The sequence below is a fragment of the Gobio gobio genome (genome assembly GCF_949357685.1).
Source record: "Gobio gobio genome assembly, chromosome: 2".
Classification (NCBI taxonomy): domain Eukaryota; kingdom Metazoa; phylum Chordata; class Actinopteri; order Cypriniformes; family Gobionidae; genus Gobio; species Gobio gobio.
In genome coordinates, this window is record NC_137098.1 from 68,733,544 (window position 1) to 68,759,440 (window position 25,897).

General features: G+C 39.4%; 1 protein-coding gene and 1 long non-coding RNA gene across 2 annotated transcripts in view; one reads left to right on the forward strand and one right to left on the reverse strand.

Moving 5' to 3' along the window:
- Positions 1 to 24,618, forward strand: LOC307120171 (GTPase IMAP family member 7-like). The gene is made up of 4 exons (XM_079807058.1): positions 1 to 64; positions 894 to 977; positions 8,771 to 8,805; positions 23,387 to 24,618. The coding sequence occupies exons 3-4, from the start codon at positions 8,799 to 8,801 to the stop codon at positions 24,577 to 24,579; spliced, it is 1,200 nt and encodes a 399-aa protein (XP_079663184.1). The 5' UTR covers positions 1 to 64; positions 894 to 977; positions 8,771 to 8,798; the 3' UTR covers positions 24,580 to 24,618.
- LOC307120648 overlaps positions 1 to 25,897 on the reverse strand; it is a 224,442-nt gene that overhangs the window by 179,182 nt on the left and 19,363 nt on the right. The window lies entirely within an intron of this gene.

Genomic DNA, 25,897 nt, shown 5'->3' on the forward strand with positions numbered 1-25,897 from the left:
ACTCCACACATTATTTACCAGAAACTACATCGTTCAGGTCTCTTTAACAGTGGTGCAGAAGATAGTAAGTAGTATCAAACTTTTTATTCATATTTTTTATTAGTTTATTGAGTTTTGAATTAGTTTATTTACTTATGTAATAATTAACTTAATTTATCACGGGAAACGACGCGAGAGAAATATGTATTGTCCATCATTTTGAGAGCAATTGATCATAAAGAGAAATGTCACGTGGCAATATTGGAAATGTTTCCGTTTTAAAACATTAAGGCAGTGGATATCACACAAGCAATGTGCAAACTTTATGCCGTGGTGAAGATCGTCTCAGTCATTCAGAAAGTGAAAGTAAAAATAAAAATCTGAAATATAAAAGATATTAAATAAACTGATTATTTATTGTTATTATTCCTGTTATATATGAGTTTAAAGGGATAGTTCACCTAAAAAAGAAAATTAGCCCACGATTTACTCCCTCCAGTCATCTTAGGTGTATATGACATTCTTCTTTCAGACTAATACAATCTGAGTTATATTAAAAATGTCCTGGCTTTTCTAAGCTTTATAATATTAGTGAATGGCTGTTTCTGTTTTGAAGTCCATACAAGTGCATTCATCCAACATAAAGGGGGGGGGGGGGGGGTTACAGTTTTTCTCAATTGCTAAGATACAATTTCAGAAATCTTGCTCCATTTTCTGAACTCGTCAAACACAAAACCTCATCTTCAAGCACTATTTACAAAACCTCTGACTCGCAAAATGAAACTTTGGCCTCAAAACAGTTTGACCTGTTCAAAATCATGTCACGTATGTCACGTATGTCACGTATGTGTGAAAGTTGAAATGCCTTCAGTGCGTGAGCGGTTAACTTGATTCTGAAAGTCTCTTCCACACAGGCCATGTGAGAAGGAAGTGAAAGCTAGATCTTGCTGTGACCGTTCAACGACCTCTTCAATATCAGTCCTGAAAAGGAAGTAAAAGTGAGTACTCTGCACGTCACACTATTGACAGACAGTAAAGTGAGCGTGTAAAGTGTTCCCAGGCTCAGACATCAGTGGATGTGTCAGGGATATTCTTTTAGTTTATGCTGGAATATAGTAGCCTAACCTTTAAACTATAAACTAAAACACTTAAAACTATAGAAAATATCCCATTGACATCAGATCAAGCCCTGCATATGTAGTTTAAAACACCATAGTCTGGGGAAAATGCAATGCGAGCACAGGGGACGTTATGGGTTTATACAATATAAACAGGATGTGTCTTAAACAACAGATCTTGAAAGGTTAACTGAACTGAGCTGTTGTGGTTACCGGTCCTCGCTCGCTCTCACATGTGGCTGAGATCTCTCATTGGTCAAAAATATGCAGAAAAACACATTTTGAAACATGCATCAGATATTTCACACACTGAACTGAGCTGTTGTGGTTACCGGTCCATGCAGACATGGGAAGTCTGGTAATTCTGCAAACGAACAACAGCGTTCTTGATAGCGTCACTCAGCTCGCTCTGGCTACTCCGGTTACCTCTGTATGTACAGGTGCCGGTCATATAATTAGAATATCATCAAAAAGTTGGTTTATTTCACTAATTCCATTCAAAAAGAGAAACTTGAATATTATATTCATTCATTACTCACAAACTGATATTTTTAAATGTGTATTTCTTTTAATTTTGATGATTATAACAGACAACTAAGGAAAATCCCATATTCAGTATCTCAGAAAATTAGAATATTACTTAAGACCAATACAAAGAAAGGATTTTTAGAAATGTTGGCCAACTGAAAAGTATGAACATGAAAAGTATGAGCATGCACAGCACTCAATACTTAGTTGGGCTCCTTTTGCCTGAATTACTGCAGCAATGCGGCGTGGCATGAGGAGATCAGTCTGTGGCACTGCTCAGGTGTTATGAGAGCCCAGGTTGCTCTGATAGTGGCTTTCAGCTCTTCTGCATTGTTGGGTCTGACATATCGCTTCTTCCTCTTCACAATAACCCATAGATTTTCTATGGGGTTAAGGTCGGGCGAGTTTGCTGGCCAATTAAGAACAGGGATACCATGGTCCTTAAACCAGGTACTGGTTGCTTTGGCACTGTGTGCAGGTGCCAAGTCCTGTTGGAAAATGAAATCCGCATCTCCATAAAGTTGGTCAGCAGCAGGATGCAGGAAGTGCTCTAAAACTTCCTGGTATACGGCTGCGTTGACCTTGGACCTCAGAAAACACAGTGGATCAACACCAGCAGATGATATGGCACCCCAAACCATCACTAACTGTGGCAACTTTACACTGGACCTCAAGCAACGTGGATTGTGTGCCTCTCCTCTCTTCCTCCAGACTCTAGGACCCTGATTTCCAAAGGAAATGCAAAATTTACTTTAATCAGAGAACATAACTTTGGACCACTTTTTTTCCTTTTTGTCTTTAGCACAGGCGAGACGCTTCTGACGCTGTCTGTTGTTCAAGAGTGGCTTGACACAAGGAATGCGACAGCTGAAACCCATGTCTTGCATACGTCTGTGCGTAGTGGTTCTTGAAGCACTGACTCCAGCTGCAGTCCACTCTTTGTGAATCTCCCACACATTTTTTAATTGGTTTTGTTTCACAATCCTCTTTTAGGGTGCGGTTATCCCTATTGCTTGTACACTTTTTTTCTACCACATCTTTTCTTTCCTTCGCCTCTCTATTAATGTGCTTGGACACAGAGCTCTGTGAACAGCCAGCCTCTTTTGCAATGACCTTTTTTGTCTTGCCCTCCTTGTGCAAGGTGTCAATTGTCGTCTTTTGGACAACTGTCAAGTCAGCAGTCTTCCCCATGATTGTGTAGCCTACAGAACTAGACTGAGAGACCATTTAAAGGCCTTTGCAGGTGTTTTGAGTTAATTAGCTGATTAGAGTGTGGCACCAGGTGTCTTCAATATTGAACCTTTTCACAATATTCTAATTTTCTGAGATACTGAATTTGGAATTTTCCTTAGTTGTCTGTTATAATCATCAAAATTAAAAGAAATAAACGTTTGAAATATATCAGTTTGTGTGTAATGAATGAATATAATATACAAGTTTCACTTTTTGAATGGAATTAGTGAAATAAATCAACTTTTTGATGATATTCTAATTTTATGACCAGCACCTGTATATTTGAAGCTACAATAAAATAATAATTTTATAAAACACCACTCTGCCTCTTTTCGTTTTCATAAAAAAAAAATATTTTTTTTAAATCTTAAACATAATAGCCACACAAATGCAGTTAAATTTAAATATGACATAAAACACAACCCAGTCTATTTTGTTAAATGTCCATTTTAATGATCAAATAAATAAATTAAACTTCACTTTGCCCTCAGCCAAAACGAATAGCCAGGGAACAAATTATAGATTCATGAGACCAAAGATCGCCCGTTAGATCTACACAAGACGATGTTACAAGCCTCCTTTCTAATCAAGGGGCAGGAAAGGATGGTAACAAAAAGTTGCGGGGAGAGAGTGAGCAAACTGCCGTCTCCAGGTCCCAGGACAGACACAAAATGCTCAATGACACCAGTCTCAAAATAACCAAGTCTTTTTAATTAAAGCTACACTGTGTGATATTTTCCCCCATCTAGCGGTGAAAAGGTATATGACCATCGAGTGAATATTAGTTTCTGTTCCTCTCAATTCCGATTTCTGTTTAACTCCTACGGTGGCCGATTTAGACCAAGATTCACATGGCTTCCAGTTCGACCTCGTTCATGAGTGTTCCTTCAAGTGATGAGGTTACTTTAGAAAACTATTATAATTTGCAGTTATTTAATTTGTCAGTTAACATGTAGGTTATGACATCTATGTAAAATGAATAATAGTTTTACGTTTTCGTAATTTTTTTACCATTTCATTGCTAACATCAGCTATCAGGTTCCCAGACGAATGCAAGCTAATCTTAGTAAAGTAACTTTTATCAGTGCTATCGTTATTATGTATATTGTACGACATCACTAGCGTAAGGCAAAGTTTACATTGTAGGCTATATCAGTGGTTTTCAAACCTGTCCTGGAGGACCCCCTGCCCTGCACATTTTGCATGTCTCCCATATTTGACACACCCACTTCAGGTCTTGCAGTCTCTAATAATGAGCTCATGAGTTGAATCAGGTGTGTTAGATTAGGGAGACATACAAAATGTGCAGTGCTGGGGGTCCTCCAGGACAGGTTTGAAAACCCCTGGGCTATATCATTTTCTCCGTGAGCAGAGATCAGTTGATGTGACGCGAAAACGCGAAAGGCGAAGCTTGAATTTACGGGTATGTCCCTCTTTGGCTAATGTACTTTCAAGATGGAGGGGCAACATGGCGACCCGCATTCGAACCCCTCACCCATATGTATTTTCAATGGCATATTATATACTTACGAGAATACTTTATTACTTGAAAGAAGTAAATATACATTAATGAGCACATATATTTTTGAAAGAACTAAGTGTTTTTAGCTAAGAATAAACTAAAAAAGTTACACAGTGTAGCTCTAACAGTGAGAATTAACAAAAAGGGCTTCAGGACGGGAGAGGACATTCTTACTAGGGTTAAGGATAACTTACCTACGAAAAGGAAATAATAAGAAAATACAAAAACAATTGCTTAACTCCCTTGCTACACAAACACAGGAGAAAATGTGGTTCTTAAAGCAAAAGGCATCCACCTCCCTACATTGAGAAAATTAAGGCAAAAAAAGTAGAATGTCTGATGTTCACAAATATAATTTAAATAGAAGAAGAAAAAAACTCGACACTGCTCAGATTGAGTTAAAGTTTCAGGAGTCCAAACCAGAGATGGTAACAAGTCTTTCATCTGGAGTCCGAGTCGAGTCTCAAGTCAATTTTATGTCTTACAAAAAAAATCATATTCAAATATGCACTTTAAGAAATAAATGGATTTCTTTATAATTAAACCACATATTTGAGCTTTAAACAACTACATTCTTGCCTGAAAAAGTCTTAAAACTACATTTTAACATATTACATAACAGAAGTATTATTAAATTACGCTGGGTTTCTCATCCACTACTGACGCTTGTTGGTTGGGGCGAGATGCATTCTGGGAGACCGGTCCACACAAGTGTCCTCTCGATGCATCCTTGATAAAAGGGGCGAATCAAGGACACATCCGGGGATTTCAACAGTCCTTGGCGAGATGTGAACTTTGAATTGGGAGAGTACTTGGGCAGCGATTGATGACGTTTCACAAGAACACAAGTACAGACAAGAACGCATATTGAGAAATGGCCAGAGTGTCTGATAAATGTCTTATTATCTAGAATGCGCTCTCAGCACCGATCGCGGATCCAAAGCAAACACAAGCTCCCTGAATCGCGCACATTAATCGCTCAATCATAGTTTCACCCACGGAAAGATGTCAAAAAAACAACTTCAGAACAATATGTCACTTAACATGGCATTTACCTCAGGAAAAGTTCACAGTTTGTTGGTCAGCCATAAAAACATTAGAGATGGGCGTATTTACTTGTATAAGTGTACTACTTATAATATTTTTTTTCTAATGGAGGCAGGTGTTTATGAAAACGACCTAATGTGCAAGTTATACAGACATTTCAGTTTTTACAATATCCAGTCTCCCAATATCAAATCTATCCAGAGGTGGAAAGAGCAATAAAATATTCTGCTCAAGTATAATACTATTACTTCAATGAAATTGTACTTGAAAAGTACAAGTAAAATTACCGGTGTAAAGATTTACTCAAGTACAAGTAGTTCATTTAAAAGCAGGGTCGACTCTCCTGTGTAGGGTTGTGATAGAATGAGATTTTCACCATATGATAACCATCTCAGAAAACATCAGAGTTCCCTTTCAGTCGGTCACGTTCGACGTACGTCGGACGGCACCGACGAATTGGGATCACTTCAGGGAGCCCCTATCAGCTTCAAGATATAGAGAACGAGCCAATGGCCATTGGCGTGCAAGATTTGCATCTCGCGCTCTGCCCCGCATTGCGGGTATAAACCGGAAGGAAATGCAGCACACGTTTGTCATTTACTTCGGAGCCGAACGGCGTTGATGAAGAACAAGACTGCCTATATCAGCGTCATTGAAAGAGAGAGAGGGACGCTTTTTGTTGGCGAGAAGGCACAATCAGCGCGACCGCGTGCTCACCTCTGCATCTAAACAAACAAACTGCTGTTCTCACAGCAACTGTCGGTTCGGTGAGGGCATTTGCCTATCTCCTGTGTGCTGCCGCGGTCTTCCCCTGGGTGCTTCAGCACTTCTGAAAGAGCGTTTTCCTCAAAAAAAGAGCAACACTTTTTCAAGACTTCATTCCACCCGTGCGTTTCAGGAAGCGGTCGTTCCCTGTTGCCTGCTGATGGTCACAATCAATGTATCAGGTGCCTGAGCGTTCAGCACGCTGAGGCAGCTTTTGTGGATAGTTCATGTTCTCACTTGCTTGAACATGACTATCTCGGCGCTTAGGTCGAGACTCACCTACCTCCGGGAAGGCGGAGTCCCCCTACCCATACTTCGATCTAGAGCTATTCCTGCCCAGCAGGATAGACCTACTTCGACGGATGGCCGGCGTGACCTGAGGATCACGTTTAGGGCACACCCGCCGAGCCAGCCTCCACGGGACCCTATTCACTCACAAGCACCGCAGCCGGTAGAGCTTCACGGGTAAAATGTAATTTGTTACTTTCCACCTCTGAAGCTATCTTAGGCTGGGCTGTGTTGTTGTAACCTCCTCTTAGCTCTTCTGCTCACCAAGGCTGGATTTATTTGATCCACAATAGTAAAAACAGTAATATCGCCCAAGGACCGTTGTCTGATGCATATGGCACACTTATCTGGAAACACTTCAGGACTTTCGAAGTCGTCTGATTGGTTGAATTCTACAGGATGTCCGTGAGACGTATGTGTTGTGTTAATGGTCCGCCTGGAAACAAACTCCCTCATGGATGAAGGCCGTCATGTTTACAACTGTGACAATGAGCGCTAACCAGGATCAACTAAACGCTGGATTTTCAAAAGTTTGCGCCTCCAGTGTTGCAGTAAACTTGCAAAACATTCTTGAATTAATAATTTATAGATGCACGCCGGTTTGTTATTGCAGGGACATAGACAGCCTAAGGCACACCTGTGCAATAATTATTCTGTCTAATCAGCATCTTGATATGCCACACCTGTGACGTGGATGGATTATCTCAGCAAAAGAGAAGTGCTCACTAATGCCTAGTTCACACTGCCCGATTTTAGCCCTGATTTTGACTCGCCGACAGGTTTTGCGAAATCGCCGACAAATGCCCGAAATCTTGTGTACGTGAGTGACAATCACGCAGTGTGAATGATCAAAGATGGGATCAGAGAGACTCTCAGACGAGTCGCTGACACCCGTAAGATATTTGGCACGCTAAATATCTGGACCTGTCAGCGATTCAAACTCCTGCTGTGATAAATGTGTTCTGACTGAAAAATACATCAGCGATGGCAGGAGATATAGACCAGAATATCAGTATTTAATAGATATATTTACAATTATATCAAACAGAAACAAAGCACAAACATTTGCCTGACCAGCCGCAACAGCAGCACGGTGCAAAAATTATATATGTACCTCCGACTCTCTTTGCAGAACACAATCATTGCTCCCTGTGTCTCCCCAACCATTTCCTCCGCCATAATCTTTTTTCTTTTTCTCCCTTTTGCTGCAAATCAGTGCACAGACAATTTGGACCGCAAGTTTCTGCACTGCAGTCCATATTTTTAATAAAAATTCCAGTCTCCTTTGTGTACATAGAGAAAGTCTTAGATCTTAGAATATATATATATACAGTATATATATATAATTATAATTTGTATATATTTTATATATATATATATATAGACTTAATAAAATATTTAAATTGTATTTGATGCAAGGAAATTAAAATAACCATTAATGAGGTAAAATTAGCCCAGCATTTAGTCAATATGAGCAGAATTCGGGTTAAATTGCACAACCCAAGCTGCTGGGTTAAAATGTGTAACCCAACTTGTGTTCTGTCCAATATTTACCCAGCACTGGGTTGCCAAATGGGTTGTTTTTGACCCAGCCATTTTTAGAGTGTATAACCAGCAGGAGGGCATTGGTGTGTGAAATTAATTTGGTGACAGTACAGTGTGTTACAGTGAAGTTATTGAATATTTTTCATGACGTGCAAAAGCGCATTTTATCAAACTTAAGTGTTGTAGTATGACCAGTTGGAGACCATTGACAACTGAGAACCCTGAATTTACTGACCCCACAGTGTGTAACATTGAAGTGTTCCCTTCGGTCTCTCAGATACCTGCTCATATAGATACATTTGTTTGGTTTTGAGGAAAATTAGCTTTGTAACTTGTTGTCTACATTACTGTGATTGGAAAGAGGTGTCATTTGTGTTTTAACAACGTTTAGCTCATGAGTTATTGATCTGGGAAGTTTGAATCTGTGAATATATTGCCAACTTTACTGAACTCATTGAAGTAAGCACTGACCGTATTTCGTTATTCTGAAGTCCAAGTTCACATTAAACTATGAACATTGCCAACGGGACATTAAACAGGAAGTTTATCTGGGAAACGCAAAAGTAAAAAAAAAAGAAATGTTTTCCCTCATTTTTTTCCACCACCATGCCCCTTAAGGGGCTTCGCAGAAATGTGCTTAGACATTGTGGCAAATTAATTGGTGATTGGAGAAATATTATAATTAATGTCCGATATGAAGAAAGGCCCAGAGCCAAGAGTAACCTGAATATTATTTACCTTACAGAGACTGACGTTATCAACAGACAAGGATCATGGAACGTAAGTAATTATTGTTGCACACTGGGTTTTTCAGTGTTCCCTTTCAAAAGCTACACTCAATGCTGCATAAGCTTATGCAAATGGGAAATGTCTTTGACATAACCAGCTGTGAAAATAGTGTGAAAACACGTCAATGAAATTGACCCGGAGGTATTTATAGCCTCGGCCGGTGACGTCATAGGCGCACCTGCTGCACGAGGCTATAAATAGATGAGCTTCCGCTGGAGCAAACCAGGTCTTTTTGTTTTCAGACCAACTCTGTGTTATGGTGTGTTACAAAGTCTCTGAAAAAAAAAAAAAATTCTCTCTCTCTTTCAAGACTCAACTCGAGATCTTTGTTAGGAGTTAGTTTTCAACATGGCAGTGTGCAGATTTCTCTCTCTTTCTCATCTCTGTTACAAAGAAACATAAGTGGAAAGAGTTCTAGTTAAATCTGATCAGTTGGAAACGAGTCAGCAGAGTAAAACGCTGTATATCCATGTTCTCTTTCAAAAAAACAGAACTGGATGCACACGTGTATTGCTGTGTGTGTTTGGGGAAGAGCATGCGGTTGCTGCATTGAGTCAGACGAGTGCGAGCATTGCAAGCCTTTACAGTTAGAATGCTTTATGCTCGTCTGGGCTACTTTCAGTCCGCACCAGTTTTCGGAGCTCTCGAATGGGTTTGTTGACGAGCAAGAGACGGGTCCGTCCCTTTCGCTTGCTCGCTCAACAAATGCATGTTTCCCCGCGTGATCCCGAAGCGCGCTCCAGCGTTTCTTCGGCTCGCGCGGGGAATGATGATGAATCTCTGGGTCCGCGGACCTCGAGCAGCCACCTGCGATCGTTCCTCACATGATGGTGAATCCATACGAGGAATTTATCGAGGTGGTTGTTCGCGCGGTGGCCAGGGCAGTTTGTCTGGTACCGTGAATGAGAGATCCCCGAACGCAGTGAGCTTGAGGTTTCTGTCTAGAGAAAAAAAAAAAAAAACATTTACTTCACGTGTTTTTGTACCCTTGACGTCGACATTTTCGACTATCATGGGTGCGAAATCGCGTGGATATGTGAGAATACCCCAGGTGGGAGACGCTCACGAGCTATCTCTCGCCTGGGTCTGCATTTTCATTAAAGAGACATACCTCCCCATAAAGCCATGTAGAAAATAAACATCGGCTGTCATGGGCAAAGCTTATATATATGAATTATATATTGTATATTATTTTATATGGATATATATATATATATATATATATATATATATATATAATATATTATTTTATATCAATATATATTGTATATGATTTATATAAGAATAATAAATATAAAGGGACAGGCTGGTGCTGCGCTGCACACTATGGCTGTCTTGCAAGCATATCAGGCTGACCTTCTGAAGGATTTGAGTGGTTCATTTGGTGACTCAGTTAACTCTGTAGTGGCCAGATTTAAAGGAGTGGAAGAAACATGAAGTGTTCACTCAGTTTCTTCCTCAATGCACTCAAGGGGAGGGGCTGTCAGCCACATAACCTCTCTTCAGTCCTTCAAGATTTAGGGGGGTAATAAGCAGAGTGTGGCGAGTCGCGCTCTCCCTCGTAAAGATTGGAGACCGGCTCGTCATCCTCAACAACCTCCCAGGGCAGACCTCGGGACTGTCATCAATATAAGAAGTCCGGTGGTCTGGTGCCCAGTCTGCCCCCACGGGACAGGGCGTGTCAAACATTTGCTCGCCCCACCCCGTTATCCTCAAAACTACTCCATCCCCGCCGCCTCTGGTGATTCGGGGGGGCAGTGGTTTCCAGTGAAATGTTAGACGTTCAGTGTTTAAATCCTGCTATCATCCAGGACATAGAACGTCTAACATCCCCTCAACAGGAAGTGTTAAAATTGTCACTCTCAGAGTCTCAGGCAGCGTGTTAACTTCTGCCAGGCGTTTCTGCATTGGTGTTAAGCACAGTAAAAATTAGTAAACTAATTTATTTGTCATCCTCCTTGTTTGAACGGCGTGGTCTCCACTTCCGTGAAGGCGGAGTTGGCGTTCGTACTGTCACAAGTGACAGCAGTTACTTCCTGGTCCCCAGTAGGGTGGGGGGGGTGTCTAATCTCAGATCTTCGAGTCTTAAACCGTGAAGCAGTTAAAGTACTCAAGGTCAAGATGTTACAGTGAAGGCGGTCGTGTCGCATATTCAACATTGTGATTGGATTCGGCACGATTGATCCGAAGGACGCATGTATTCGCATATAAAGTCTGCCACAACACAGGAAGTTCCTGAGGTTCGCTCTTGGGGGCAAAAGCTTACCAATTTCGGGTCTTCCATTTGGCTAGCCTTGTAACCGCACATAAACAAAATGTATGGATGTATTACTGGCTCCATTGGGATTCCGGGACATTCAAATTTTGAATTACAAAGGCGATTGCTAAAATTAGCACAATCACATGAGATGGTGCTTCAACACAGTGTGTTGGCTCATCTAGTTTCTCTAGGGTTGAGACTCAACACCAAGAAAAGTGTTCTTTCTCCTGCCCAGAGAACGACTTATCTAGGGTTTGTTCGGTTTTTGGTCACAAGGTGGGCACAATGGTTTCCCGCTTGAATCAAGACCATTCAGTATTCCCTGAGCAAAGTCAGGCTAGACCAAGATCTTACTGATCATCAGCACCAGAGTGTTAGGTCTAATGGCATCAGCATCCACGGGTTTCCCTTTGGGGTTGTTGCACATAAGACCGTTTCAGTTGTGGCTCAAAGCCAGAGGACTTAGGGCCAATCCTCAGGCAAATAAAGTGGCGCGCCATGTGGCTTCGTACACTAACTATGTGGTTCAGACCCCGGTTTTTGCCTTGGGTCCCACTCTAGGCGTACCTTGTCGTCGCAAGTTGCTAACGACGGACGCTTCCCTGACGGGCTGGGGTGCGGCCTTAAGTGGTCGTCCAGCCCAACGGGAATGGGAGGGTCATCAACTCAGTTGGCACATCAACTGCCTCGAGTTGACGGCTGTATTTCTGGCCCTGAAATACTTTCTCCCCCAATTGAGGGGCTGTCATGTCCTAGTGCGGGTGGACAGTACAGCTAAATATCTTGTATATAATCACCAGGGGGGTCTGTGCTCACGCTATCAGAATAGCGAGACAGATTTTTCTCTGGGCTCAGAACAAGTTCCTGTCACTCGAGCAGTGTACATTCAAGGGCAGGAGCAGATTTACTGTCCAGATAGAGTTACAGATGGGGGGGTGGAAACTCCACCCAGAAGTAGTCAAGCAGATCTGGATCAGATTTTACAGAGCTGACCACAGGGAGTGGACCTCTTCGCCTCTTCTCAGACAGCGCAATGTCCCTGCTTCTCTCTGTCACCCAGCCCCGCTGGGTCTGGGTGTGATGGTTCATACATGGCCCAAAATGTGTCTGTATGCCCTCCTTCCAGTCGCTCTGCTCCTGGGAGTTCTAGCCGGGGTTCGCCAACAAGGGTCTTGCTTCTTATCAATAGCGCTGCGTTGGTCGAACAGGGTTTGGTTCTCGGAGATAGTGTCTCTCCTCAACGGCTCGCCTTGGGCGATTCCGGCGAGGAGGGACCTTCTGTCTCAGGCAGAGAGCACGATATTCCATTCCAGGCCCGACCTGTGGAACCTTCATGTTTGGCCCCTGAAGGGCACCAACTGAGGGACACGGGGCTTTCGCCTGCAGTTATTGAGACCATTCTAAGTGCTAGAGCTTCCTCCACTCGGAAGTTTATGCTAATAAATGGGGTGTCTTTGAAAGGTGGTGTACGACACAATGTAGATTCAGTCAACTGCCAGGTAACTTCAGTTCTGGATTTTCTGCAAGAAAAGTTGTCATCAGGCACCTGCCCCTCCACTCTCAGGGTTCATGTGGCCACTCTTTCGGCTTGCCACGCCTTGGTGGATGGGGTGCCGCTCGGGAGACATCCTCTACTCGCTCGCTTCATTCGTGGGGTAGGCGGTTGAGGCCACCTGTTAGAACCAAGATCCCTTCATGGGACTTAGCTTTAGTCTTCGAGGGTCTGGTTGAGACCCCCTTTGAAACATTAGCTTGCCCCTCCACTCTCAGGGTTCATGTGGCCGCTCTTTTGGCTTGCCACGCCCTGGTGGATGGGGTGCCGCTTGGGAGGCATCTTCTGCCTGCTCACTTTGTTGTGCCAGGCAGTTGTGGCCTCCATTAAGAGCCAAGATCCCTTCATGGGACTTAGTTTTAGCCCTCGAGGGTCTGGTTGAGACCCCCTTTGAACCTCTAGAATCAGCGTATGACGAACTTCTGACTCTAAAGATGGTTTTTCTTATGGCTATAACTTCTCTGAAAAGAATTGGGGACATGCAGGCTCTGTCAATATCGCCATCCTGCTTAGACTTTGCCCCAGGTTTGGTGAAAGTGATTTTGCATCCCCACCCTGACTACCTGCCTAAGGTTCCTTTGTCGACTGTACATCCTGTCACTCTTGAAACCTTCTGCCCTCTGCCGTTCACAACGCCGGATCAGGAGAAACTTCATAGACTGTGTCCAGTCCATGCTCTTCAGGCCTACGTCCACCGCACTAGCCAGTGGCGTAAGTCAGAGCAACTGTTTGTTTGCCATGGGGGCCGTAACAGAGGTTCTGCCACCATCAAACAATGTCACATTGGGTCAGGGATGCTACTGCTCTTGCCTATGAGGTGCGCGGTCAAGCTTCGCCTATAGGATTAAGGGCTCACTCCACCAGGGGAGTCGCCTCTTCTACTGCGTTAGCAAGGGGTGCTCCCTTACAAAGTGTTTGTGATGCGGCAGGTTGGTCCTCTCCGCACACATTCTTAAGACTTTATAGCTTGGATGCTCATGCCACTCTGGGCTCTCATGTCCTTGAGTCGACATCACAGGCTAATGCCTGAGGCTTCTTGCGTTCTTGTGCACACCTACACAACCGTAAGGGGTCCAGGCACCATCAAGCACGGCGGCGTGGGTATTCTCGTTCCCATTTGCATAAGCTTATGCAGCATTGAGTGTAGCTTTTGAAAGGGAACACTTGGGGTTACTTGACTGTAACCCTGTTCCCTGATAAAGCGGAACGAGATGCTGCATTGCTAGGCCGTGCTGATGATGCTTCAGGACTGGTCTTCAAACAAAGAAGATCTGGTTTGCTCCAGCGGAAGCTCATCTATTTATAGCCTCGTGCAGCAGGTGCGCCTATGACGTCACCGGCCGAGGCTATAAATACCTCCGGGTCAATTTCATTGACGTGTTTTCACACTATTGTAACTGTAGATATTGCTAAAATAGATGAAACTAAGCCTTCTTTTTGTATTCAACCGATTTCTGAAATTAAAACTCAGGCAATTATTAATTCTCTTAAAAACTCAACAGCAAAAGATATTTATGGAATGGATTCTAAAATGCTTAAATCCCTGAATGAACATCTAGCCTACCCTATCACACAAATTATTAACCAGTCAGTATTAGAGGGGATATTTCCAACTATTTGGAAGACTGCAATTGTAACTCCCATATTTAAGTCAAATGACCCTCTGAACATATCTAACTACCGTCCAATTAGTATTCTACCTGTGGTCTCCAAGGTTGTTGAAAAATATGTATCAGAGCAGCTTGTCTCTTTCCTTAATAATAGTCCATTTACTCTTCACCCGATGCAGTTTGGTTTCAGAGCCCATCACTCTGCAGAAACAGCGAACTGTTTCTTTTTAGAGACTGTACGAGCAATGGTTGACAAGGGAGGTGTTGTCGGTGCTGTGTTCTTAGACCTTCGTAAAGCTTTTGACACAGTCAACCATCAGGTCCTTCTTGCTAAACTCTCTACTTTTAATTTCTCTCCTTCTGCAATTAAATGGATCAAGTCATATTTAACTGGTAGAACTCAATATGTTTCTGTAAATAACCATCGTTCATCAGTTCTTAATTTATTCACAGGCGTACCACAAGGATCTATACTTGGCCCGCTTTTGTTTAGTCTATATATTAATAATCTGCCATCAGTTTGCCCTGATATTAATACACTAATGTATGCGGATGACACTGTCATTTATGTGCATGCCAAAACAAAACATCTGGCTGCTGCCAAACTGACCATAGCTATGGATCAGATCACCAATTGGCTAAATCGTTCGTGTCTCCAATTAAATGTAGATAAAACTGTGGGAATGTTCTTCACAAAGAGGCAATGTAACCTTGTGTCAAATATAACAATTTCGGGTCAAAACATTAGTATCGTGCCACAATTTAAGTATTTGGGCGTAATTATTGACTCTAATCTTTCTTTTAAAGCACATATTAAGAAAGTGTGCAATAGGGTCAAGTTTATCTTAGCTAATTTTAGATATATTAGAAATGCACTTACTTTTAATGCTGCTAAATTATTTATGGATGCCATGATTATGTCACATCTAACATATTGTCTGACAAGCTGGGGACAAATTAACAAATTATCACTAAAACCATTAGCAATTCTTTATAAAAAAACTCTTAAAGTCTTGGACCAGAAGCCTAACAGTTCACATCATTGTATTATTCTTAATAACCACAAACTGCTAAGCTGGGAAGATGTAATCAAATATAAAAACATCTGTCTGGTCTATAAAATCTTGCATAATACTGCTCCTGCTCCCTTAAATTCACTCATAATCCAACGTAATAATAGCAGTCAGAGCACCAGAAGCACTACACGAGGGGACCTTCTTATCCCATTCAGGAAAAGCACATTTGGTCAATTATCATTTTCTGTCACAGCAATACGAAACTGGAACTCATTGCCCATTAAAATAAAAGAAATACATACGTATTCCTCCTTTACTACACACCTTAAAAACTGGCTGTCCGACAATTATAACTGCACACATTAATCTGACAGATGGGATGTGTTTGTGATGTGACATGGTCATGTTGCTGCCATTAGACTTTTGTTGCCTGCCTCAACACTGCATGAAAAAAGGTGTATCCGGACCAGGATACTCCTGTATACACTGCTGAAATTCGGAAGAATCCAGGAGTATACTGGCCGGATAGGTCAAATTCCATGGATCCGTATATGTCCGTATTCATCCGAATTGGTACCAAATCGGATGTATGTTGTGGCCGTATACTCCCATGCTACAGCCATTTGTTGCCATGGCAAATAATCCCATCAAGTTTTTCCCAGGAGACATTTTCACACCTCTAAACAGCTTTGCCTTCCATCCCCTATTGGTCCTTCATCTCAAACTGGATTGGTTGTTTTTTTTAAAACCACTCCCAAAACCCAGACTGCTATTGGAGGACAGGGCACATTGAAAACCCAGTCAAGTAACTTTATTGGTTACTTCTAAGGCTAAGGGTGGGCTAGGTTTTGTAGCATAGGGACTTGATTGGTTATAGGCCAGCTATGCAGATTTTGCTCATTAATATATAATATATATATATATAAAAAATAATCCCCTCTCCCTCCCAAAATAAAAATACACACAAAACAATTTGAGAAAGTCTGAAATATTTATTAAAAAGGTATATAAAAAAAAAAAAAACATTCTTAACAGCATTATAAACGAACATTAAAACAACGGTGAAACAAAAACAAGTGAACTAAATGTATTTAAAAGGGATGAAAATGTTAAGGAACAAATGTAAAAATATAACCAGTCCAAAGAACATAAATATACGTTAAAATGAATTGGTAAAGAAACAAAAAGGGAAAAAAAAAATGAACAAAATGCATTTAAAAGACAGAGATGAAAAAAAATAAAATACACAGTGAACATAAAAAGGAAAAGAATAAATATACAAATTAAACAATATAAAATGAGAACAATAAATTTATAAGACAAAAAAAAGTGTATATAAAATATATTAAAATACATATAAATATTCCAAGTAAACAATATAACCAAATAAAAAGAACAAGGAGCATTATAAACATACATTAAAATGAATGGGGGAAAAGATAAGTGAACAAAATGTTTCTAAAGGAAGGCGACGTAAGAGGAACAACAATACAAAACGTGGAGATCAAAAGCAACATGGACATCTAAAAAGGAACAAACATACAAAGTATACAATATAAAACGAGACAAAGAAATCTATAAATTAAAAAGTGTATATGAAATATATGTAAATGTTCTATATATGGGAACCAATAAAAGTATAAGTATATGGACATAGGAATAAAGAAAATATAAAATGGAACAATTGAATATTAAAATTATAATTATAAAATAATTGTGACCAACTCTAACACAATGTTGTTTGAGTTTTGAACATTTTTTCAAACTGGCATAATGGGCTGGTGATGTGATGCGTAGCGTGGGTCAGCCTAGTCTGGTTTGTAGTAGCTAGCCTAACCATCCACACTGTCCTTCCATCAACAACAGCAGCATCTTCATCTTCATCAGGGGCCCGTTCTTCGTACCTCGCTGAATACATCTAAGATGATTTGACAGATCCCAGATCTTTTAATCGTGATAACTGATCTCTGGCTAATTTGGTTCTTCAAACGAATTTGCGGATTGGATTAAAATATCTGGATTAAATGATCTAAGATTACTGAGCGTTCTTTTTTCCCCTGAAGAGGGCAGATGCATCGATACTCGAAACCACGATCAGCATTGCAGCGATTGGCTGGCGTCAAGACAGCAACGTAATGACATCATATAATTAAAAAGCCACCTGGCAAAAAACTTGACAAATTACACACAAAACCCCCACGAATTTCTGAACCTTTATAAGGAAACAGCCAAACGACCAAACCAACATAAAAGTTATAATAGATAAATGATAAATGTTTTTTTTTTTTTTTTTTAAACATGATTACCAATTATTTATATTCACGATTTTATACAGTATTTGTACAGCCTTTACATTTTTATTTCAATGTTGTAATTTAATTTTTAATTTAATTTGAAGCAGATTTGTAACGTGACAGTATTTAAATTTCTTATGGGTCAAGATCAAATTATCCTCTCTTGCGCTGCATCAAGCCACTCCCATAATGTCCGTGATCAGTTAATGCACGGCTCAGAGTAACTGTACAACATGTGTGTAAACCAATAAAAACAAAATTATATAAAGTAATTATTCCATCACAAATAAATCTCTCAATCAAGTGGCTGTGTCTATAGTATTATACACAACATTATACATTCTCATATACATATACAATATACAATTTTTATATTATTATTTAAAATTATTATTATTGCCCCTGGTTCAGTAATGCACTCTTGTAATAAAGTAGCAGTGGCTGGGACAGATTTTAAGTATCACCTCAAGATGCAATCTAATCCTGTTTACATGAAATAAGCCTGCTCCCGAGTAGGTTTAAGCTTACGGACCTGTTACTATGACAGCAAGTCCAGGATGAGCTTCGAAGAACCAAACAATCCAAGATCATGCCAAATCGTCAACAATCAAATCCAGCTAACTTAGTTAGCGAGGTACGAAGAACGGGCCCCTGGTCTATAGTTGCGGTCTTCCAAAGGTTCTGTGTTGGTTTGTGCAACCCTGGACCTGGTCTCCAGCAACTGCAAAACATGACAGTAAATTAACCACCAAAACTCAGAGAGGAGTATAGTAACATTCTGGAGGGAAAAAGCTTAACCGGTTTCTTAACTTACTCGTCTCTTTCTCTGACGGTTCTGTGTGATGTTCTTCATAGTGTTTCTTTTCTGGGCCTTTTCAGACTGAGCCAAAGAATACTTCCTCAGCAAAGTCTCACAAAATAAAATACATCTTGCGACCTGCCAAATAATACATTAATAATATATAGTTAATGCCAATAAAAGTAAGTAAAACAATTCAATTAAAATGTATTTGTATAGCGCTTTTCACAATACATATTCAGGGTTTTTCCTGGGTCAAAAATGGTCTTCGGTGGTGGCTGACAGACATGGTCATCCATACACACACATACGCACGGTAAAAAAAAAATACCCTACCCACTTGATCTGCAAGCGCAATACTGACAATAAATTTGAAATAAATTCAAAGAAAGTTTGTAACTTTTGCTTATCTTATTTTGATACCTTGATGTTTGTTTTTGTTCCTCATTTTTACACTATTTACTGATAATTGTTTTGGTAATCATATAAATATTAAAAAAATAGTATTAAAAAAATGAACAAATAGCCTAATTTTCAGCCATATACAATTTTCTGCCATATACAATCAGCTAGCTAACAACAAATTTGTTCTGGGTTCACCTCACTCCAGTCTAAACTAAATGATTTTAGGCTATTTATTTTACTACACATTGTCCACATAAATAAGCTGAAAGACTGTTGATAATTAAAAATAATTCTTACTATCCACTCTTGCTAAATTGGGTAAGCACACTTGTGTTCTCATTTCAGGTGTTGTTCTGAGTAAATGATTAAACTGATTTGTGAGTTCAGTGTTGGACAGATCAGTTCTAACCAGTCGTTAAAATGATTCGGTTCAAAGGAGTCATTAGGTGGCGAATCGGACATTAGCAGACGCGTGTGTGAATCCCGTCTTTAGAACATCGCGAAAGATTTGTCAACACACAGAAAACACTTCATAACCGGATAGGATTTGTTTCCTGTTTATTTAAAGTATGCTTTATGTCAGCTGGTCAGAGAATCAGTCAATGTTTTTTGAGCGCATTTCACACCCAGCGGTAATTAAAGGAAAACATCGTCTGATAGCGCCACGTGCAACATGGATTCGGCCTTCCGACCTTTTGATTTTGATTAACGTAAAATGTGAAACATTAGAAAGCTAAGAATGCTTATTTTGAAGACAGAGAGAGTGCGAGCGAGGGAGGAGCTCACTGGTCGTTCTCTCTGTCACTCAGTTAACTCAAGTGCAGCAGTCATCTACTACATCAATCATAAATCACAATAACTGATCAAATAAGGTTTTGGCGGCCGGCAAAAAAATTTAAATGTAGGAAAAACCCTGATATTGTTTCAAAGCAACTTCACAGAAAATGCATGCGTCTACATTACAGAAAAAAAACAGAATATAAAAATGTTGTCATTATTTTAAAGATTACCTTTTACACATTCAGGGTCAACATCTGTAAAAGTTCTTCAGAATCATGGATCCAAAACTTCTGGATCATGAGGGGGGAAGAAACATGCACACACACAAATAAATATTAATTTGTTTGATAAAACATTAATATTAATCAACTACTTACGGACATGGACTTGCAAAACATACTCACCAGGCCCATACAAAAACTTTACAGTAGATCCAAAATCCTGGTTTGCCTATAATTCTTCAGAGTCCAAGTATGGTGTTTTCCTGTCCTCTCTGCAGAAGAGCAGAAGTGTACATGATCTCAGATTATTCATTCCAAAGCTCTGTTACATTTTATGACAAGCTTGATCTTAAAACTAGCTGACAGTAGGGATGGGCATTATGACCATATAATTATACATACATGAGAAATTTTATTTTACAATAACGATATCACAATATATTTATTTTGATGGATATTTTATTAAAATGCTACAGAATAATACTGCTTTAAAAGTCTTCACTGTATGATATTCAATTAATTAATATCACTTGATTCTTAAAGAAGCAGAAGGTCTTCTCTATTCTTTTGTTTTATTAAAATGATGACAAAGCTGCAGCCCCTTTAAGAACGGATGCACAGAATGACACGCATCCGGGATTCCCCACGTTAACTTGAACTGTTTAACTTACTTAAGACATAACTGACTGTTTAAATCAAGTGAATACCTCACATGACAAGGTTTCTGAGATAATTGTGTGCATTTTACAGAAAGATAATTGATTTCGGGATCGCCTGCTGTCTGAGAGAGGCTTATTTTAACACATGCATGTCCCGTTCATTATTCTACATTCATGCATGTTTCCTTGTCAAAATGTCAAAAAGTTTTAGTACAGTCAGTGCTGCGTTATATACGCTATATTCCCATTCCGCAATATAAAAAGGTAATGTCAACGTTTACAGCAAAATCACTAACAATAGTCAGTATCATCAGATCGCCATAACACCCAGCCCTATCTTAACAATATTACAACAAAACACAGAAACAGAATATGTAAGTTAATCACGATTAGCATATGACTTTAATGCACTAACGTTATATCTTGATAAGCAGTAGAAAAAATATAAAGGGATTTACGTTACCTTCTGCCGTCTGCTGTCCGCCATTGGAAACTTAGTCTGTTCGTATTCATGTTTTTTCGTTCTCAGTCGACATCCCACAATCAAAATTCGTCCAAAATAAGATTTTAACAGGTTTAAAACAATCCATGCAATGCCATTAATGGACAGAAGAAGGGTCCGTGAAGCCGCGATCGCGTCGCGTCCCCGCGAGCCACGAGCAACTGATGTATAACGGGTGTATAATTCAAACTGAAGACGAGCACTGTCATTGGCCAGATTTCTGGATGACGTTCAGATTGACCAATCACGCTCAAAAGAACACGGAAAGACAGCAAATAGCCTTGCAAATATAGAAAAAAACTTGTTTTAAACAACAGTTAGAAAATGTGTATATTTATTTTTATTTGCTGTTATATTTAATTAATTGGTCAAATGGTGTTTTGTGGTGTGGGCAGAGGCCTGGAAGTTTCAACCTGGAGAGCAGTGCAGATTTGTACTCTTTAAAAACAATTATTGTTTGATATTTAGTTTGCTATATATTTTGTTATATTTGTATCCAGAATTGAATGTAAAACCAGTTTGAATGTAAAAATACACCTTCACTGTAAAACAGAAAATTAAAGTAAAATATCTTAATTTAAATAAGGAAAAATCTGTAAAATCTGTTTTCTCTAAAACGTTTAATGTAAATTTCTGTGAAGTTTTTTAACTTTATTTGACTTAAGATATTTGACTTATTTTACGGTTTTTGTTTTGCAGCTGTAGCTGCTGTTTTTTTTTTAGGTTTTTAGTTTTACAGTGTAAATATAAAACTAATAAGATTTACTTTAAAATGACAAAGAATAATGTTAAATTGTTAGTATGGACATAAACATAAACCTTTAATATAATGAGCTAAATATTGTATTACAGTTGTTAATTTACAGATATTGTTTGTAATTTTGCATGAATTTGTTATTTATGAAAACAGAAAAATAATACAGTGATGTTCCTGTATAAAAAAATGATAATTACTGTAATTTGTCATTAATGATATAATCCTTAAAATAACAGTCAAGTTGTTTACTTTTGTTGTTTACAAGTTGTTTTAAACATAATTCAAAATTACAAGAAAATACTGTAAAAAAACTGCTTGTGTTTCTGTGTTTCTTGAGCAAGTGAATCCCTGCTCTTTTTTTATTCCATATTTTTATTTTGAGCATATCAGTTTTTGGTGTTTTTAAAACAAACTTTTTCATTTTCCACATTTCATCTCCTTTTTATTTAATTCTATTATTGCCTACAATTTGTAAAACTTTGCAAAAATTGTTTGGGGATAGTCTAAAATGTTTGGTTAATTATCCTTTGTTAATTCCATTACATTTATTTGTTTATTTCATTACATATTCAGATTTTTTTGTGAACGTATATGTTCAGACAGGGTTTTTATTTTGTACTGTTTTTATAAAAAATATTTGATTAAGAGACTCTTTTCATGCAGGGGTTTTAAGGCCCAGACACACCATTCTGATGGTTTGGCCCAGACCCAGGCAACGTGAACCAACCCCACAGTCGGCTTTAGTCATTGCTAGTTCAGTTTAGTGTTTCAGGGCCTTAAGAATTCTTTTTTTCTGTGTAAAAAGCTTGTTTGCTGTAGCCTACAGTAGACCAGAGATAATTCTCAATCCTGAAGTCGTCCCCTGCCCCCCCTCCCTCTGAGAACAGCCAGCACTAGTGTCAGTCATTAACATATGAAAGGTCTTCTTCACACCTAACAGTCTTCAGTCCTAGCACACCCAGCAGTGTTTCAGCTGTATATGTCCGTGAAATTTCACGGATTCCTGTATACGTCCGCATACGTGAGGTTTCCGGGTTTTTCTGGAAATATACTGTTCCGTGTACTCTGATCCGCTTTTTCCCACATACATCCGGTAAACATCAAATTACACAGGAGTATACCATGCCCGGATAGTGCCGGATTTCAGTGTTTTCATGCAGTGCAATGTTAGGTCTTGTGTCTCAATGTGGCTTTTGTATGATTATTTTGTACGCAAATTTGAACTGTTTTAATGCATGAACTGCTTTTATGTCTTTGCAATTGGTGCTTGTTTGTTTGTGCTTGTATTGTTTGTTTGTCTTTGCAACTGGTGCTTGTTTGTTTGTGCTTGCCTCAAGTGTGTGTGTGTCATACATTTGTACATCTTACACCATCTTGTTTAGCCCTGTTGTAAATATAATTGTAATTTATTTTACTTGATGTATGCCTATTAACAACTGGCCGGGGACTACAGCTGGAAATTAGCCGTAGAGGCTAAAGCTGCTCTTTTTATAAAAAAGGGACTGTCCACGTCATTATAAACTAATAAACTAAACTAAACTAAACTATTTTCACAGCTGGTTATGTCAAAGACATTTCCCATTTGCATAAGCTTATGCAGCATCTCGTTCCGCTTTATCAGGGAACAGGGTTACAGTCAAGTAACCCCAAGTGTTTTCAGTGTAATACCTCTCATTATCATTTTTGTATTTAAAAAAAGGATTATTATTTTTGACAGAGAGAAAGATTGTCCTTATTGGAAAAACAGGAGATGGCAAAAGCAGTGCCGGGAATACGATTCTCAGAAAAAAAGTATTTACCCGTAAAGCTTCAGCTAATGCAGCTACAGCTAAATCTGTAAGAAGAGATGGTTTGGTTGATGGAAGAAAGATCACAGTTGTTGACACACCTGGATTCTTTGACACAGAACGTGAAGACGAGGAGATCAAATCTGAGATCATCAAAGCTCTGATTGAATGCGCTCCTGCTGTTCATGCCTTTGTCATTGTCTTAAAGGTTGGAAGATACACAAGACATGAAAACGAGGTGGTACAACAGTTTCTGAACACAATGAAAGGGGAACACGTCCTGAAACACACTGTGATCTTATTCACTTATGGTGAGGAACTAGAAGGCAAGACCATTGGAACATTTGTGAAGGCCAATTCCAAGCTACAGGAGCTTGTTGATAAATGTGGAGGACGCTGTCACGTCATCGACAACAAACACTGGAATGGCCGTGATTCAGGGTACGAGAGCAACAATGTTAAGGTGAAAAATCTGCTGGACACCATCGACGAGATGGTGAAAAAGAACGGCTGCTTCACCAATGAGGTGTATCAGAAGCTGGAGGGAAAGATTCAAGAGGTGATGAAGATAAACGAGGACAATTTGCCTCCAGAAGAGAACCGAGAAAAAGCAAAGGAAATTGTTAAAAACATTCTGTTCCAAGTTGTAGGAGCAACAACAGGGATGCTGATTGGTGCTTTACTGGGTGCAGGTGTTCCAATTGCTGCATTAAATGCACTACTACAAGGCAATATGACAGAAGCAGTTCAGGCCGCAATCACAGCAGCGGCCGCAAGAGGAGCAACAGCAGCGGTCACAGGAGGAGCTGTGGTAGCAGGAGAACCAGCGGCCGCAAGAGGAGCAACAGCAGCAGGAGAAGCAGCGGCCGCAAGAGGAGCAACAGCAGCAGGAGAAGCAGCGGTCACAGGAGGAGCAACAGGAGCAGCAGCAGCGGCAGGTGTAGGGGTTGTTGCAGGTGCTGTAGGTGTTCTCAAAGCTCTTGCAGGAGCCGTTACAGGAGGAGTCAGTGGATGGAAAGCTGCAGAAGAAGCTGATTCAGTTTATGATGCAGTGACCAAAGCTGCAGTTAATTATGAGGATTCAAAAGTTATGGTTGAGAGCAAGTCTTGTTTTCAAAAATAAACTTCAATAAAAAAAGGATATTGAAGTTTTGATATTGAAATATACACATATATATATATATATATATATATATATATATATATATATATATATATATATATATATATATATATATATATATATATATATTATTATTATTTTTTTTTTTAATACTCAGTAATTACAATTGACCTTTCCTGCTAGGATTGTTAATTAATTTCATAATGAATTATGAAATTGTGTTGCAGTTACACATTAACTTTCCTGTACATTTATCATGCAGATATGGGATGCTTGTTTTTAAAAACCATTAGTTTTAAATGTACTCAGCTTTTTATCTTTTCTTTCTCAATTTATCAGAGACTAATGGCCATAATACAAATTATAATATTGTATTATTATCCCTATGTACAGTATGTGTTATTGAGCGTGTTTGAATATTGCAAAGTACATGGCTGAGAATAAAAATTATATGCTTTTAAAATGACACTGCAGTCTGTGCTTGACATGTCTACTTGGATATTTCATATAGGTTAGAAAGGCTTATATAAACATAACTTAAACATAACTTACAAATACTTAAATAAAACATTCAACATAAATATGTCCAGAGTGAATCAGAAAAAAAGAAGGTAAGCGATTATTAAAGCATGTTTGATTAAGGTTGGAACTAAACTCTATGGGACAAAGACCCTCCAGGAATAGACATGCCCACTCACCCCTGTATACGCTGTAAAAAATTGCCAGGAATTTACAGGATTAAAGAGTATTATTTTACAATAAATTACTGTAATCAGAAATGTACAATGAAATTAATACATACTGAGTCATTTGTGTAAGTACCACCCGTCGACAGAATCCAACGGCCTGTGCGAAGGTATAGGGCAGTTTACAGGACATTTGGCAGGAAATACAAGGCTTTAAAGCTTTTTATACCTTTGTAACAGTTAAAGTGGCAGCTTTGGCCCAACCTCCATAAAAGTTTGCTATATCATGTGCCGCATGTTCTCACCTAATGATGAGCAGTTCTGAGTTTTCGTTTAGGAATGATAGGCTTTTGGTTAGACTTAGACACTCCTATTTTCTAAATGACCCAGCTATAGCTATCCAAAGGCCAAAGTTCAACACTTTTCTGATAATTATTGACCTAGAGTGTCCTAAGAATTGTACTGCAGGGGTTTTATCAAGGTTAATTTCCAATATTTAATGAACCATTCAATTGACAGCGGCGGTCCTAGAGGCAAAGTTGCTCAGAATGAGGAGATCTACCATGCGGTATGAATGTTATGGGGGGCTTGTGCAAAAAAAATCACACGGTATACAATCCGCACATGAAAAA